Source organism: Solanum dulcamara, chromosome 11, assembly GCF_947179165.1.
Source record: "Solanum dulcamara chromosome 11, daSolDulc1.2, whole genome shotgun sequence".
In the NCBI taxonomy this organism is placed as follows: Eukaryota; Viridiplantae; Streptophyta; class Magnoliopsida; order Solanales; family Solanaceae; genus Solanum; species Solanum dulcamara.
This window is the reverse complement of record NC_077247.1, coordinates 60,952,708-60,968,858: the sequence shown is the minus strand read 5'-3', so window position 1 is coordinate 60,968,858 and position 16,151 is coordinate 60,952,708. Positions and strand designations below refer to the sequence as shown.

Here is a 16,151-nt window from a genome sequence, read left to right as displayed (position 1 = left end):
GAATCTAAATGTACCTATGAATATTAAGATGTATATTGAGATTTAGAAATCTTAAGTTAAATATGCATATGAATATTTAAGATTTGAATACTAAATAGTCAAAGACTGCTTGTTTTCTCAATATTTAAATGTATAAAATTTGTCTTTATTTAAAAAATATTAAATATAAAATTCACATAAAATATTAAATTGATCTATTATTACATCGATAAAATAATTTATAATTTTTGTATGACGATTGAGGGAGGTGATGACTAGTGATGGTGATTGTGTGTGTCAATTTATGATGATATTATCTGAAAATGATGGTTGTGGATGATATCTCACAGTACGGTGGATGATAGTAGTGATCAACCGTAGTAATTGTTTTTGGCGATTGATAGTAGTGAAATAATACTAATAGCCAGAGGCAGGGCCATATGGTGTTGTGGGGGTGCACTTGCACCAGATAACTTTTTTATTTTTATTTTATAAATATGTCTAGATAATCTAAGGAAGGATGATATATTTAATTGTGCACTCTCATAATTAAAACTCATTTGGGATGCACTAGTTGAAGCCATCACTTTATCTCACAACACTACAAGATTGAGCCCAAACAAAAGTTTTTTTTTTTCCTTTAAAGATAGCGGTGATTCCCTATTTTGAAATTTTGGATTCGCCTCTGTTAATAGCTAATAATAATGGTGAATTATGACGATGATTAGTGATATATAATGTTAATTAACGATGGTAATTGTCGATAGCGATTAGTGGATGTAATAATGATTGATGGTGGTGATTGCAAATGATTGTGATTGATTTTTGATGATTGACGATAGTGATAGTTATGATTGAATTGAGGACGGTATGTCGTGGTGATTGATTGCAATGATAGTTGTGGCTGAAATGGTGGTTGTCGGTGGTGGGTGAAAGTAGATAGAGTAGTGATGAACTGTCATTTTTATAAAATTTCTTAAATAAATATCTTAATGATATTAACATTTTGTTATATAGCTTAATCATTAGACATATTCATTCCCATTAAGTGATTGTAAAATAAGAAAAAATGGTTGTAGAATAAAAAAATAAACGTACTTAATGATTGAGATCTTAATGACTAAATTCAGACTTTGAAAATAAACACACTTATTGATTGAGATCTAAATAATTAATATTAAAACTTTCATTTTGTGCAAATGAATGAGGCCTTGGTGTGATCATGTGATTTTCTTTTTCTCATTTCATTTTTATTTATTATTTAACTATTTTATGTTATTTTTTATCATACCCTTTTACTTATAGTAGTTCTATTTCATACCTTACTATTTTCGAATGTTTATTCTTCAATTTGTCATTTATGACATTTAATTAATTGATTTTATTAAAATATTATACTATTACATATATTAGTTATATAAAAACAATGCCACGTTAGTTTATGAATAACCTTTGAAAGGACATTAGCTATAAAAATTCTACACACATCACCCCCGCTAAAAAGTGTACACTATTATAATGATGTAAAATTAGATCTCTCCAACCAAAAATCATAGTACTATTTCATACAAATTATATAATGAGATTATTTGTCTTAATACTTCTAATATACACACCAAACCAAAATAGAAAAGAAAAAAGAAAAAGGAGAGGGTTATTGGATTAACGAAAAATGGTCAAAAGTACTTTTAAACTATTTGAAATAGCTTAAATATATTTTTCAATTATTTTTAAAATCAAATATATTTTCGCCGTTACTAAAAGAGACCACAAATACCCTTTCACTTAACGATTGACCGTTAAAGCTGACCCGACCGTGCCACATGAACGGCCACGTCAGTCTCTCTCCCTTTTCTTCTTTAGTTCAGGGCTATTTTTGATCCTTTTTTTTATAATTTTAATTTTTTTTTCTAAATTTCCTACACCACCACATATTCTCCTCCCTCCACAACTCCACCCACTTTCTTTTTTTTAAAATTTTTTTTTTTAATTTTCCACAACACAACATACCCCAACACCCCCACCCCCGCCTGAGTTTTTTTTTTTTAAATTTTAAATTTTATTCTGAATTTTCTACACCATCACATACCCAACCCCCAACCCCTCACCCAAAAAATAATTTCTTAAAAAAAAATTATAAGTTGTTTTTTTTGGATTTTTACACCTCCCCCCCAATGACCCTCCCCCCCACCATCCCCTCCAAATTAAATTTTTTTAACCACACAAAATTTAAATTTTTATATTTTTTTATAAAAGGTAAATTAAATATGAAGTAGATTGATTTTTTACCCCACAATCACCTTCCTCCACGATCGATACCCCCACCCCTCTCAAAAAAATGTTGAAAAATTTTCATTTTTGATTCTCTATACCTACTTTCTGGAAAAAAAAATATAAAACTTTAAAAAACAGTTTTTGGGGGAGGGTGGGGGTGGGGGAAGAGTATATGTTGTTGTAAAAAATATTAATTAATAATGAAAAAAAAGGGTGGGGTTATGGAGGGAGGGGTATGTGATAGTGCAGGAAAATTATAAAAAAGGGATCAAAAATATCTCTGAATTAAAGAGGAAGAGGGAGAGAACTTTAATGGTCAATCGTTAAATAAAAAGATATTTGTAATTTTTTTTGATAACGATAAAAGTATATTTAATCTCAAAAATAATTAAAAAAATGTATTTAAGTTATTTTAAATAGTTCGAGGGCAATTTTAATTTTTTAAATAAACTTTAAAAAAGGTATAGAAGGAATGTGCCCAAGAAGTTGATCTTGATTTAAAAGGCATTTTAGCATTAAAAACACTTAATTATCAACCCTCTCTCTCCAGCTTCGACGCGACGGAGCCATTCTCCTCTCTATCGTTTTTGCATCCACAAACTTTCTGTTACAGGTAAAACAATCTCCATCGCCCCTTCATTCCCTTGTATTGAGATCTGTATTTGATTGTTCTTTTGCATTCGCTTTATTAGTTTTGGGTCGACCCGGTTTAAGATCTACGCAGAAATTCCAGATCTAGTTAGGCATGTATCCTTTTGGTTTGTTTTGATATCGCCAATGGACGTAATTTTGCCCATACATATCGTTTTTTAGCTCTACTGTTCTGTTTTATGTGTCTGCTTTTAGGTGATCCGCGAATTGGTTGTTGTCATCAGGAAATCCTAATCTAAATTGGGGAAAGCTACTTAGAATCGGCCAGTTTCGATTCAATATTATATTAAGGTATACCGGATAAATGTTTAGAAGTAGGAAATAGGAGGAGAAAGATTGTTGCTTTTGATAAGACATTAGTGCAAACAGTTCTTAACCGGGATTAAGCTTCTGTATTAGAACTTTGTGTCTTAGGAGTAAAGAATATTGAGGTAGACTCATCTTATTGAGCACGGGGAAGTATAGGGAGCCCCATTTTCGCTTTAATTGATTGGCTGCTTCTCCTTGAATGTTCTTTATATATATATATATATATATATTTCTGCCTATATCGGAAACTATCGAGTACGGGTCTGGTACTGGTAAGATTAGATGCTCATATAGTATTTTCATCTTAAAAGGTTTATGAATTAAGCTACGGTCTTTTCCCCAAATGATCATCCCAATCATGTATAGATATATTTGATCAATTGAATGCTTAATATGAGTAATATGTTAGCTAATCCGTTGTGATTTAGATTCTCTGCCTCTCCCCTAATCAAACGCTATTGTCTTTTAGTGACTTTTTACCTATAAAATCCTTCACATACCCCTTCCCCTTTTTCAAATTTAACTGGTTCAGTGATAAACCATTTGTGTTTTCTTCATGCCACTTGCATTTATGGTAAAGGGAAGGTTTCTCCTTTATCTTTCCCTCTGGTGTATTGAAACGAACAAGCTTAAAACCATGACACGAGAAAGCTCTTAATAATATTTTCTCTAAAAGAATTGTATTTGCTAAGATTAATTCACCTGAAGGCTCTTATGTTATTACTTTGGCTTATTTATGATTTGTGTATATTTTAGTTTGTTTAGTTGCTTGAGTTGCATTTCTGTTCTTAGGCTTTGTTACTGATTTTGGTTGAAGATTCTGTCTTCTTTTTCTAACCAAATAGGGAGAGGGGAAGGGTGTGCTCTCTTTAAAATTTGATCTTTTCACTGGCATATATACTAACATTGGTTCTGAGCATAAATGCAGGAGCTGTGAGATATCAGTAGCGGCAAGGGAAAATGCCAGCACAGAAGATTGAAACTGGTCACAATGACACAGTTCATGATGTTACTATGGACTATTATGGAAAACGTGTGGCTACAGCATCTTCTGATACCACCATAAAAATAACTGGTGTAAGCAACAATGCTGCTTCACAACACCTTGCTACTCTGAGTGGCCATACGGGTCCTGTTTGGCAGGCTGCCTGGGCTCACCCCAAATTTGGCTCAATCCTTGCTTCCTGTTCCTATGATGGTAAGGTAATAATCTGGAAGGAAGGCAATCAGAATGAGTGGACACAAGCTCACGTTTTTAGCGACCACAAATCATCAGTTAACTCCATTTCATGGGCTCCTCATGAACTTGGTCTTTGCTTGGCTTGTGGTTCTTCTGATGGTAATATTTCAGTGCACACCGCTAGGTCAGATGGTGGTTGGGACACTACAAGAATAGACCAAGCTCATCCAGTTGGGGTAACATCAGTTTCATGGGCACCGTCAATGGCTCCTGGTGCTTTAGTTGGTGCAGGTGTGCTTGAACCTGTTCAAAAGCTGGCATCTGGTGGATGTGATAACACGGTGAAGGTTTGGAAGTTGTATAATGGCATTTGGAAGATGGATTGCTTCCCTGCCCTTCAGATGCACACTAACTGGGTGAGAGATGTAGCTTGGGCACCAAACTTGGGACTACCGAAATCAACAATTGCTAGTGCTTCAGAGGATGGTACGGTTGTCATATGGACTGTGGGAAAGGAGGGAGATCAGTGGGAAGGCAAGGTTCTTAAAGACTTCAAAACTCCTGTTTGGAGAGTCTCATGGTCTCTAACCGGTAACTTGTTGGCAGTTGCAGCTGGGGATAACAATGTCACATTATGGAAAGAAGCTGTTGATGGGGAGTGGCAACAGGCCTCCACTGTTGACCAATAGAGTTGGGACTTGGGAAGTAATAGAATTCAAGTTTTTGTGTTTACTTTCTACCATTCAGACCTTTTTCCTAGCTGAGTGAGAGTTAGCCCTTTAATTGAGGACTGTTTACTTTTATTTGATTCTTCTTCTTTTACTCAGTATGCATTCAATTTCACTTAAGCTATAAACCTTTTTCTTGCTGGCCTGTTCTGTGTATGCCCTTTTCTGTTGAATTTTGAATATACTTGTTGATTAAATGTGTCAGGTTTCATGAAATGATCACTCTGACTACGCCATGGTATTGTCTTTTCCTCTCTCCCCGAATTTATATTGTCAGGGAAAAATATGAATTATTGAAAGCCATTGAATATTACTTTGATCTTATTAGTGTAGAGTGTCAACTATATGATTCACTTGGGTTTGTGCGGATTGGATTAACGTATCTTAACCTGTTTAAGATCTCATCTTGATCTGAATAAACTTTTATAGTAAGGCGGCTTTTAAATATTGAATGTAAACTTGTTTTTTCTTTTATAAAAAAGATGAATAATCAAAATGGAATGTTAATTTAGTTAAAACCTCTCCATAATTTTGTTTATTATGAGATTTTTTCTTTTATAGTGATTGATTGTTATAAGTAAAGTAACTAATAAGGATCCTTTTGGAAATGAATTGAAATCAAATTGAATTGAATTGAAAATTTGTTTGGACATGCGATTTGAATTTTTCCTCATAAATATGAAATTTCCGTGATTTGTTGAAAATTATCAAAATTTCTTGAACTTTTATACAATCTTATCCAATGTGGAAATCATGGTTCCTAAACAAGTGTATTGAAATATCCTTAGGCGCCGAATTAATAAATCACATATCTCCATTTTTATTTGCTATTACATGCTTTTACATTTTTATATACATGCAATTTTATAAGGGCTCTCACGTGTTACAAACGATCTTTTCACGTCAAGTATGAGTTGTTTTAATTTTTTTTTAAAATTATGGATTTATTTTTATAAAATATAAACTTATAAGTTAAGTTTTATATGTATTAAAAAATGAAATCACAATTTAAATTTTTAAAAAATCCTACTTTTTGAAGAATTTGAAATTTAAAATTGAAGTTGAAATTTTGTGCATATTTTATACGCAAATACTAATATTAAATCTAAACTAGGCATTTGATCCTAGATTCTAAATACTTTTTCACCGTATTTAATTTTTTTTTTTTTTTTAAAAAACACGTTTGAAACACTTTTTTAAAATTTAAAATTCAAGTCCCAATTAAATTTGAAAACTTTAAAACTCGATTCTAAAGTATACCGTTTTGGTTCACTTTTATTTTCTAATATTAAGTTGATATATTCTTGAAGAAATACAATAATAGAGTGACAATTTTAAATCTACTTAGATATACTTTTACTAAACAAATAAAGAGTAGTAAAAATTTATTAGGGAAAAGTGAATAGTTAAATTTGGGGACATAAAATGAAGAACGAGTTAAATGTAATTTCATGGTGCCCGCCAATTTCATCCATTTCCCTCTCTCTTTCTTCAAAGCTTCAGCGGATTATCTCGAATTTTCCGTAGGGTTCTTCTTCGATCGCTTTCAACTTTCCATAACAGAGAAACCTAGCAATGTCATCGTCACTCCATACTGAAGATTCTCAATGGAAAAACCCTAGCATTTACAGCCGCAAGGACAAATCGCTCGGTCTTCTTTGCTCCAAGTAATCTCTCTCTTCTTTTCTTTTGCATTTGTGTTTTATGCGTGAGATTCTTAGGTGTTAAGCATCTACGCTGCAATTCGATCTTATAACGAGATGTTTATGTGAAATACATAGTAAGTATTCTACTCGTGTTCGTGTAAGTGATAGATTGATGAGAGAATGCTGATCCTCGAGGAATTTTAGGGTTTTGCACTTATTTTGACCTTAGGATTCTGATTATAGGTGAGGAATAAAATAAATTCTATATGGAAACAAAAGGAAACTCCCTAAAAAGCACAAACAGATCCAAGATTTGAATTTTATGGGTTTCTATAACAGTTTCCAGTTAATATACCATATCAATTGAGTTCACGGTAAAGTATTTACAAATATTTAGTGAATATATATAGTACTCTTGACTCTTTATACATATATACTCCCTCCGTTCCAAAATAAATGGTGTTTTAGCCCTTTTATTTTGTTTCCAAATAACTGGTGTTTTAGGATTTCAATAAGGCATTGATCTTATTCTTCCAAAATTACCCTTGTTTTAATACATGGAGATTTACGCCATTAAAGAATTACTTCTTTGTTCAAGGCATTTAATTAGGGGTAAGTTTCTAAAAACACTACTTACTTTGAAACTGAAGGAGTATATCAGAAGTTACTGGATTCCTGTGAACCCACACGCAACGTGGATCTGCCCTGCTAAGCAAACACGTTTTAGAGTCAAGAGTACTAATGCTCATAGTTCGATTGAATTCAATTGAATGAACTCAAGTCATAGACATTGATTTTGTGTACTCCTAACTCAAAAACACTCTGGAAGGAATTAAACAAAACCAAGAGAAGTTTACTAGATATCATCATGACAATCAAAGAAAAATGCTTGGATTGAGAATGAAGGGCTTGATCCTCTCTTCTTTCTTCGTCTCCTCTCTTTGTGAGCTTCCTCAAGTGGTTTCTTCAACTTGAAGCCCTAAATATGTCCATAACCTCCTTGGAGTCACTTTCTATCGGAACCTTCATGTTTATAGAATGCAAGGAAGACCTTTTACATAGCGACTTAGGACTTCGCTGCCTTAATATGTTGGAGGGACACAACGGTGGTTTTCTAGCTCAGAAGCTCTGAGCAACTATTTTGCAAATCTTTAGTAAATTGGCCATGTCTCTTTGTAGGAGTTTTATCATGTCTCAGCTCGTTGAAATTTTTTGAATATTAATTGTTGAAGATGAGAGACATTTTATCTGGTATATTGATTGTATGTTCTTTGCCAATATTTTGTTTCCTTCATCTACAAAGTTAGATAGAAATGTGTGGAAGAAGCTGATGAAATGCCTTAAAAACATAAAAACTTAAAGTAAAAAATCTGGATTTTTTCGCTATAAATCAACATATCATCTGTATCATTACTTTCTTGACCTGATAAGTTTCATACTATTCAGTTTCTTGAAGCTATGTGATCGGGAAGGTGTGGACTCCACCATTGGTTTGGACAATGCTGCAGATCAATTAGGTGTTTGTGCTGTCATCTCATCTACCAGTCCTCATATTGTCATTCCAATCTTGTCAACACGAATATGCAGATTTCTTCTTGAATGTTGTCACACAGAATCTCTTTGTGGTTGTAGGTGTCGAGAGGCGTCGCATTTATGATATTGTCAATATTTTGGAAAGCATTGGGGTAATTCTTTATCTTTTCGTCTTCCTCTCATAATCTTTATATGATTGAATGGCTAAGGTAGTTTATTTCAGGTTTTGTCACGAAAAGCTAAGAATCAGTATAGATGGAATGGGTGTAGTGCAATTCCTAAAGCTGTAGATTTGCTTAAGGTAGTTGATATGCATTTTCCTTGTCTCATATGGACATGTCCTGGGAATTTGATATTATTTGCTTATTTTGTAGAAAGAAGGACTAAAAGATCTGTCCACTGTCTCCTCCACTTGCCACAATGTTTCAAATGTATGTACACCATGTTCTTTCTTTGTCCACCCTTCACCACAATGAGCTATGGGTGATTTGGAGTGGGACTGTAATAGTTCAAATGTGGATATTCTCCCATTAGTTCACTCAATTAGTTACTTTGATTTGCTCAGCGATTGCACCTTCTTCTACTAGGTCATAGCTTGCAACCATTCAGATGTTAAGGAAAAAGGAGAAGGCAAGACTTCTGGATCACATAAAATTGGTAAGTTCTTCTCTGTAGTTGTGATGGTTGTGGTTTTAGAATTGATTTTTTTTTCCAGTGGAGGGAACATTATTCTAATATTCTAAAGAACTGCTGGATATCATATATCACATTCAATATTTAGTGAGACTAACTTGAGGTCTGATTATGTAGATAACAGGAAGGAGAAGTCTTTGATGATTCTCGCACAAAATTTTGTAAAGCTTTTCCACTGTTCTGATGTAAGTGGAGCCATAAAGATTTTCTGACTAGTTGTCAACTTTTTGCAAGCTAATGCCTTATCTTCTGTAGGTTGACTTGATATCTCTTGACAAGGCTGCATCAGCTTTGCTTGGTGATGTCCACGATCCGATGGCTATGAAGAGTAATTGATGTTCATAATATGTTGTTATGTTTAAATTATGATGAAAAATTTGACAGAGAACTTGTTATCTTTCATAAATATTTTGCAGCAAAGACCAGACGCTTGTATGATATTGCAAATGTTTTTGTGTCCATGAATCTCATTGAGAAGGTTGGTCATATAATTTGAATGATCAGTAACTGAATATTCTCAAAACAATGAAGTAGAGAATTAATTCTTCTGATCTTGATCTTTGGAATACATATGTGTAGATACGTAGCCCAGATAATGGAAAACCAGTATTTAGGTGGATAGCCTGGAAAGAAAATCCTAGGAGTGGGTCAGCTGTAGCTGCTAAATCAGATGATTCAATGAGGAGAACATTTGGGGAAGAGATCACAAACATAGTTCCCAAACGATGCAGGGATGATTCTTCATCTGATCTAATGTCAAACGGGCAGGTAAAAAGGTTGAAAGTTGCAAAAGATGATGAATTGAAAGATAAAAAGCAGATGTCAGCGGAGCAGCTTAATGAACGCGGTACAAAGGATTTTGTATTTGGCCCTTTTGGTCCATCAAGTCTGCCAAGACCAGGAGTTTCTGGAAAAGAAAATTTGAAACAGATTCAGAACTGGGAGGATCTGGCATCTAAATATCACCCTCAGTATCAGAATAAGGGTAATTTCTAAATCTCAGTTGAAAAAGTTGAAGACCTTTTATTTTACCCATTCCAAGTAGGGTAGGGAGGAGGGGATGACACCTTTTTGGGGCTATATTCTCATATCTGTTGGTCCAGAATTCTACTCATTTCACAGGTTCCTCATATTAAGGCAGGATCTCATGTTTGAACCTGTTTCTATTCCCCTCTCCCTACTCATGAACAAAAGAAAAAAGAATGGAAAAAGATATTCATATATCTCATGTTTGAACCTGTTTCTATTCCCCTCTCCCTAGTCATGAACAAAAGAAAAAAGAATGGAAAAAGATATTCATATACTTCTTTTGCAGTCGCTATTTTCCTTTCTATCCTGCTTTGATTACATTTCTTTTGAGCCGAGGGTCTATCGGAAACCTCTCCACCTCACAAAAGTAGGGGTAAGGTCTAAGGTCTGCGTACATCTTATCCTCCTTAGATCCCACTTATGGGATTACACTGGGTATGTTATTGTTGTTGTATATACGTAGATGTACCACTTTTACTGCTTTTTAGCCTCTTATTTGATAAATCACCTACTTTAACCTCTTAATCCATGAGATATGTAGAAGACTTCATTATGTTGAGCAACGTATAAGAAATGCCACAAACAGAGAGAAGAAATAAGAAAACTCTACCTTTTATCCCCAAGTTTTTCCTGAAGATGAGAACTCCAATTTCTTTGGTGCTGTTTTTCTTATTTTATGTTGTATACTTACCAATTAAGCCTGATATGCACGATTTTAAGAGTTGCCCGTGATAGTCTACATTTCTTGAATGGAAGTATAGTTTATCCAATTTCTGGCACCCAATTCAGCTATTGTTAAGAGTAAAAATTGGTTTTATGTTCATGTGAATATATGTTTATATCCCATGTAGTTGTTGCCTTAATGAAGAGGTTGAAATGTTTCCATTTGCCAAATGTTACAGCTGCAAGTGAGCTTTTTGCTCATTATGTTGAGGCATGGGAGTCATGGCAGGTTGAAGCTGCCAATGAGCTGCACAAACAACATGAACATTAATGTCATCTTGGATCTTTTTTATTTCAGATGGTAGCAAGCACATTCAACTAGGACATCTCTGATGCTGTTACTCTCACTTGAGAGATGGCGGTAATTGGTTGAATATCTCCTGCATACATCTATCAGTTGATTGTGCGGCTTATCATCAGTTTTTGAAATCCATGCCCTGATGCTTAGTAATATTCGGTGCAAACGTAGTTTCCAGTTTTATCTGATGAGTTTCATGCACGGCTCCATAGGAGATGATCAATCTCTCCTACATGCTTAAATTTCTTGTACGAGCTTACTAGGTTTTAAATGGCACATACCTGCTACCATTGATGTTGTATCTGTGTTCTCCTATTCAAACCTCTTGAAGCAATTACAAATTTTCACTGAGCTAAATTAACCGTGTTGTAAATATTATGCAGACATCTTTAATCTATGCTTGTCCTCTCACTGTAGGGAAATGTAAATCAGGAATTGAAATATTTTGCATTTCATTGAGTGAAAATATGCAGTATGTTGGCCATCTTATGTTTGATAGGGATATTTAATTTAAGATTGGATCTGGCAAGTGTCTCATTCCTCTTGAAGTAGCCTAATCCTAACAGACCTGGTTACCTTTGGTTAAGTGGGAGTCAAGTGGAAAATGAAGAATACTACAGCAACCAAATATGAACACCAGTATGAGACATCAATTTTTGGGACAAACTGGTTGTTCATCGGTTGTAAATTATTAAAATTGTTGGAAGAATATTCAAAGTTGAACTAGGAAAACAAATTTGTTAAGGATTTGATATTTATATAATTTATGTCTAAATATGGTTTTTTCTAAATCTAAATAATTAGGAAGAGTTTTTCTAATCCTACTTAAGTTTTTGCACTCATGTAAATAGAAATGTTGATAGCTATTTTATAGTTTTGAGAAACTGAGAATTATTTGAGTTTATGAATAATTCTTCAAATTGGTAACAAAGTTTCTATTCAAATAGTTTCAGCTGCCAACTTTTTTCCCGACTTTCAGAGGATTCTTTTTTAATACAAGTCAATACAAATTCTCAATGTCAACCGGTGGCACCACCACCGCCAACTCCGACTGTGTTATCACCATAGCCGCCGCACCCACCACCGGGTCTGATTACAATTTCTCCTACGACGATAATAATGACCTAGAAATTAGCAATAACAATTGCGGTCTTCATCATTATCACCTGTTAATTAAATACTTATTTTTTTCCAGAAAGAAAATTTTGTTTTCATTATCACCTGTTAATTAAATACTTATTGGTCCAGAAAGAAAGTGTTGTTTTTAGGGTAGAAGAATGGGTTTTAAGCGTTGGTAGTACAATTCTGCAGTCTGAGATCATGGAAGAATATGGGTCGTACGTTTTTCGGGTTGATGATGTTTTTTATGGGCTATTGTTGCAGGGGAAATTAATGGCAACAACAGCATGGATGAATTCCGTTTGCATTAGCCAAATGTGTTCACTCACTCAACTCTTGTTGCTGTAGATTATATGGCAGCCCTTGAAAGTGATGTTTTCCCTTACACTTAGGATGACAATATAGCCAAGGCTGTGCAAGGTCACAGAAGGTTTGAAGGATTTTGAGAGACCATTAGCCCTGATAGGTTCAATTTTGTAAGATTGATCGACTCGTTTGAAGTCTCTTGTGAAGAGTTTGCTTCAAAAGTTAAAGGTCTTACAATCCAACAGGTTAGGAGCACCTTAACTCGGACAAGCCGGTGAATCACCAAGATTAGAGAACTTTTACGCAAATCCTTTACCAGGATGCTTATGTAATCGATCACGGGAAGAAGCCAATAAACAACAACTCAACAAGAGACCAAGTTTGAGGGTTGCTTCACAAAAATAGGTATTTGTATGATCATAACTTGGTAGATTAGTCCAATATCTAACTTGTTATACAAATGGCCAGTAAGGGGCTGCCAGAAACGAGGAGAAATTATTGTGACAAGCAAGCAGTGCTTGGAAGTAGAAATGGTGGTTTATAAGATGAACAAAAGAAAGCATATACAGAGCACAGAATTACTCAAATCATTTTCTAGGGTAGAATATAGAATTTTCATTCATTTATTATTTTTATTTTGTTCCGAGTTGGTTTTGTGATTAGTTTACCCATTGGGTTCAACACGGATTTATATGTAGAAGTAGTCGAAGATAGTAGAAAGCATTGAAAGGTCTACTTGTTTCTGAACAAGATATTCAACCTAAATTGGTATCAAAGCTTTTACGATCTTAAAATCAAATAGTTTCAGCTGTCGAGGCTACACTAGCGAATATGTGTCGCCCATCTCTTCATAGAATGGAATGTCCCAAGTTCTTCATTCAAACTCTTGAAGCGGTAACTGGTGCATCACAGTTAGATCACACATCGGAACGCCTGAAATGTCCAATCCAAAATAGTGCTATTCATGCATGAAAGTAAATGAATTTTTCGTCCACAAAACAGATAAATAGTATATGAAAAGATGTGCCCTGTCAAAAGGGGGGGATCTTGTGGTTCTGAATTACATTTATTCAAGTTTCTTTCAATATCTTTTAGGCCCATCACAGGGCAGAAAAATGCATTTCATGTCTATCTCATTCAATGAAAAGAAGACAAAGAATAATGATGTTAATCCATATCAAACTTGATGAGGGCATCAGTTTGGATCGCTGAAGAAGCCGTTGATTGATGGCATAATCTCTGGAGACTTGTTTCGAACCAACTTCCTCAGAGCATGCTCTGCATATTTCTCCCCTTCTGAAAAATTATCCAGCACTCCTGCTGCCCTGTTTTCCTTGGTCACCCTGAGATTTTTGCAAACATGAAGTCATGGTCAGTAGGGTGTGTGTGTGTGGATGCGACTTGCAAGTAGAAAGCAGTGGGCTGCATGTTTAGTAAGGGGTCAATTGAATCACCTTCCACAAAATAGGGTAAAAGCATTTTTTTGTTAAACAAATAAATTGGGAATCTCCTTGACACAAGAGAAGCTTCCAGTCAAGTGGCAAAAGCGGCTCAAAATTTGTTTTAGGTCACACGTTCTAATCTCAGGTGTGGCGTTCATGCTTCTCTATAATCTCCTTATTCCAAACTCTACCATGGATAAAAAGATGCAACCTAGTACAATACAGCTTAATGTGGGTGGTTTTCATTTCCTAGCTGATGTTATACCAGTTGATCAACTGATCTGATTTCTACCATCAACAAAGAATCAAACAAAATTGAACCAAAAGGCAATATCCATTATGGATTTTAGACCAATTTGACTAGGTTTTCATTCTTCCGTTTCTAAGTCTCACACTGTAACCTCATCTGATGCTTTAAAGTCCTACCAGTTACACTCTAGAGGTTTTCCATATTTATCGAATTGTTGAAATTGTCCAAGAAACTTGAGCTAAGAACGTTTCATAAGCCTCCAGATCCTCACTACTCAGGTAAAACCCAATCAGTGGTGGATCTAATGCATCACTTATTGGTTCATTCAAATCAAGTAGATTTAGTTATCTCACTATGTATTTAAAAATCCACAAAATAAATGCAAATAATAGAATTCAAATCCGGGTAAGAAGTTGTGGTAGAAAATCTCGAAATCAAACCCATATTGTTGAAATCCCGAATCCATCTCTAACCCACAAGCATATTCTTTCATCAGTTTTTGATTTGAATAAGCAATTAGCATAGAGATGACATACAGCTTTCAGGAGATATATCAAGGGCAAATCAATCACTCATTTTTATTTTTTATTTTACAATGTTTTTATTTATTTATTCTGCATATGGGGAAAAAAAAAAGGGAAGGCAATTATGGTTAATCGAACGCCCATTTACAGGGTGGAGGATTGGCCAGCCCACCAATGGAGCTACCCTGAATCCCCAAATCAATCAATCAACTAATCCTCAGTTCTAAGCTATTGGACACCGGGTGATCGTATGAATTCTCTCTATATATGCCCGATCAATACAGCCGGACCCACTTTATTCAAATACTACTAATAAATAGTTCTAGAATTGACATAGAAATCTTTAATCAGACAAAATCAACTCTAGCAAACACTGATCTGAAAGGAAATTTTATCAAGCACACTCTTTGTTTGTTTGTTTTTCCCAAAAAGTACATGTATCCAATAGAGGTTGGTTGAATCAGATATTCTATAACACAGACTAGACAAGGCGTAAACGAAGATGTACACAGACGGAATGAAGAGGTTACCTGACTTCAGGATTGGTGCAGATATTACGAACCAATTGCATTCCACAGATCCCTACAGCAACGCCTACGGCTGCAAAAAGTGGATACACCTGCGCCACCACAAATAGAGCATATTTAATCGTTCAGATCTAATTGCTAAACCCATAGGTAACCACCAAACATAACCTCCCATTGACCAATTAACAAAATCGCCGATTTCATAGGCAGTTAAAAGAGGGGAAAAAAATCTATGGCGGAAGAATATAACAGACCTCGGGCCTCAGCCATCGATTAATGGTGGAAGAAGCCATAGAAGAACGTGGGAGAGAACACGCAAACTTTACAATCTTTTGGAGACTGTTGATGATGATGACCTACCTCTTCATTTGCTCCTCTGCCCTATTTATATTCTCTCCAAATCGAAATTCCTCATTGGCTGCAATTTGCTTTATTTTAATTTACGAAAAGGCCCATAAACTTATTCTTAAAAATCTTTGAGCTCTAAATTTTCTTTTCAATTTCTCGAATGAATTAAAAAGTTTTTTAAATAATCACAATGTCACACTTCAAATACAGTAAAATCTCTCTATAACTGTGTTATTTTTAAATGCTAATATAAAAAAATATTGTTATATAAAAAATATATATATATATACACACACAAATTCAAACTCATTTATTTTAAAAAAAATGCTATAACAAAATATTTTTAAAGTTCTGACTATACTAACAATCTCATGATTTCAAAAGTCATATATATATTATTTTATTTTACTTCTTTCTCACTACACATGTTATAAGAGATAAGAAATTTAATACAAAAAATAAAAATCATTCTGATATTTGATAAGTTCGTTCAAATTAAATTTTCAAATAAAAATTCGGTGATATAACATTAAGATTTCAATATTTTCAGAGTTTATTTTTATACTATTGAGACATTGAGTTATGTACATAA

The 16,151-nt window shown here is 34.3% G+C and overlaps 3 protein-coding genes across 7 annotated transcripts; 2 read left to right on the top strand and 1 right to left on the bottom strand.

Annotated features, from left to right (window-relative positions):
* The first annotated feature begins 2,742 nt into the window (after positions 1-2,742).
* Positions 2,743-5,337, top strand: LOC129874132 (protein transport protein SEC13 homolog B). The gene is made up of 2 exons (XM_055949368.1): positions 2,743-2,866; positions 4,142-5,337. Exon 2 carries the CDS (start codon positions 4,174-4,176, stop codon positions 5,080-5,082), a length of 909 nt encoding a protein of 302 aa, XP_055805343.1. The 5' UTR covers positions 2,743-2,866; positions 4,142-4,173; the 3' UTR covers positions 5,083-5,337.
* A 1,199-nt stretch (positions 5,338-6,536) lies between these two features.
* LOC129874780 (E2F transcription factor-like E2FF) lies at positions 6,537-11,527 on the top strand. 5 transcript variants are annotated; one of them, XM_055950133.1, is made up of 11 exons: positions 6,539-6,788; positions 8,214-8,284; positions 8,400-8,452; positions 8,524-8,601; positions 8,675-8,731; positions 8,888-8,957; positions 9,111-9,178; positions 9,249-9,291; positions 9,410-9,471; positions 9,573-9,978; positions 10,925-11,527. In XM_055950133.1, exons 1-11 carry the CDS (start codon positions 6,697-6,699, stop codon positions 11,014-11,016), a joined length of 1,092 nt encoding a protein of 363 aa, XP_055806108.1. In that variant the 5' UTR covers positions 6,539-6,696; the 3' UTR covers positions 11,017-11,527. The 5 variants fall into 5 exon arrangements, with proteins under 5 accessions (XP_055806111.1, XP_055806108.1, XP_055806109.1 ...); XM_055950134.1 differs by having other exon boundaries at positions 9,249-9,321; positions 11,044-11,527; XM_055950132.1 differs by having other exon boundaries at positions 6,540-6,788; positions 9,249-9,321.
* A 1,948-nt stretch (positions 11,528-13,475) lies between these two features.
* LOC129874766 (uncharacterized) lies at positions 13,476-15,603 on the bottom strand. Its single transcript, XM_055950117.1, has 3 exons — positions 15,466-15,603; positions 15,215-15,303; positions 13,476-13,811 (listed from the first exon to the last, which is right to left on the bottom strand). Exons 1-3 carry the CDS (start codon positions 15,502-15,504, stop codon positions 13,664-13,666), a joined length of 276 nt encoding a protein of 91 aa, XP_055806092.1. The 5' UTR covers positions 15,505-15,603; the 3' UTR covers positions 13,476-13,663.
* Between the last annotated feature and the right edge of the window lie 548 nt (positions 15,604-16,151).

Coding starts and splice junctions, on each gene's coding strand:
- LOC129874766 (XM_055950117.1), bottom strand. CDS start 15,504: ATGGCTTCTTCCACCATTAATCGATGGCTGAGGCCCGAG. Junction 15,304..15,465: donor ATCGATGGCTGAGGCCCGAG/GTCTGTTATATT, acceptor GTGGTGGCGCAG/GTGTATCCACTTTTTGCAGC. Junction 13,812..15,214: donor TGCACCAATCCTGAAGTCAG/GTAACCTCTTCA, acceptor CAAAAATCTCAG/GGTGACCAAGGAAAACAGGG.
- LOC129874780 (XM_055950132.1), top strand. CDS start 6,697: ATGTCATCGTCACTCCATACTGAAGATTCTCAATGGAAAAACCCTAGC. Junction 6,789..8,213: donor CTCGGTCTTCTTTGCTCCAA/GTAATCTCTCTC, acceptor CATACTATTCAG/TTTCTTGAAGCTATGTGATC. Junction 9,472..9,572: donor CCATGAATCTCATTGAGAAG/GTTGGTCATATA, acceptor ACATATGTGTAG/ATACGTAGCCCAGATAATGG.
- LOC129874132 (XM_055949368.1), top strand. CDS start 4,174: ATGCCAGCACAGAAGATTGAAACTGGTCACAATGACACAGTTCATGAT.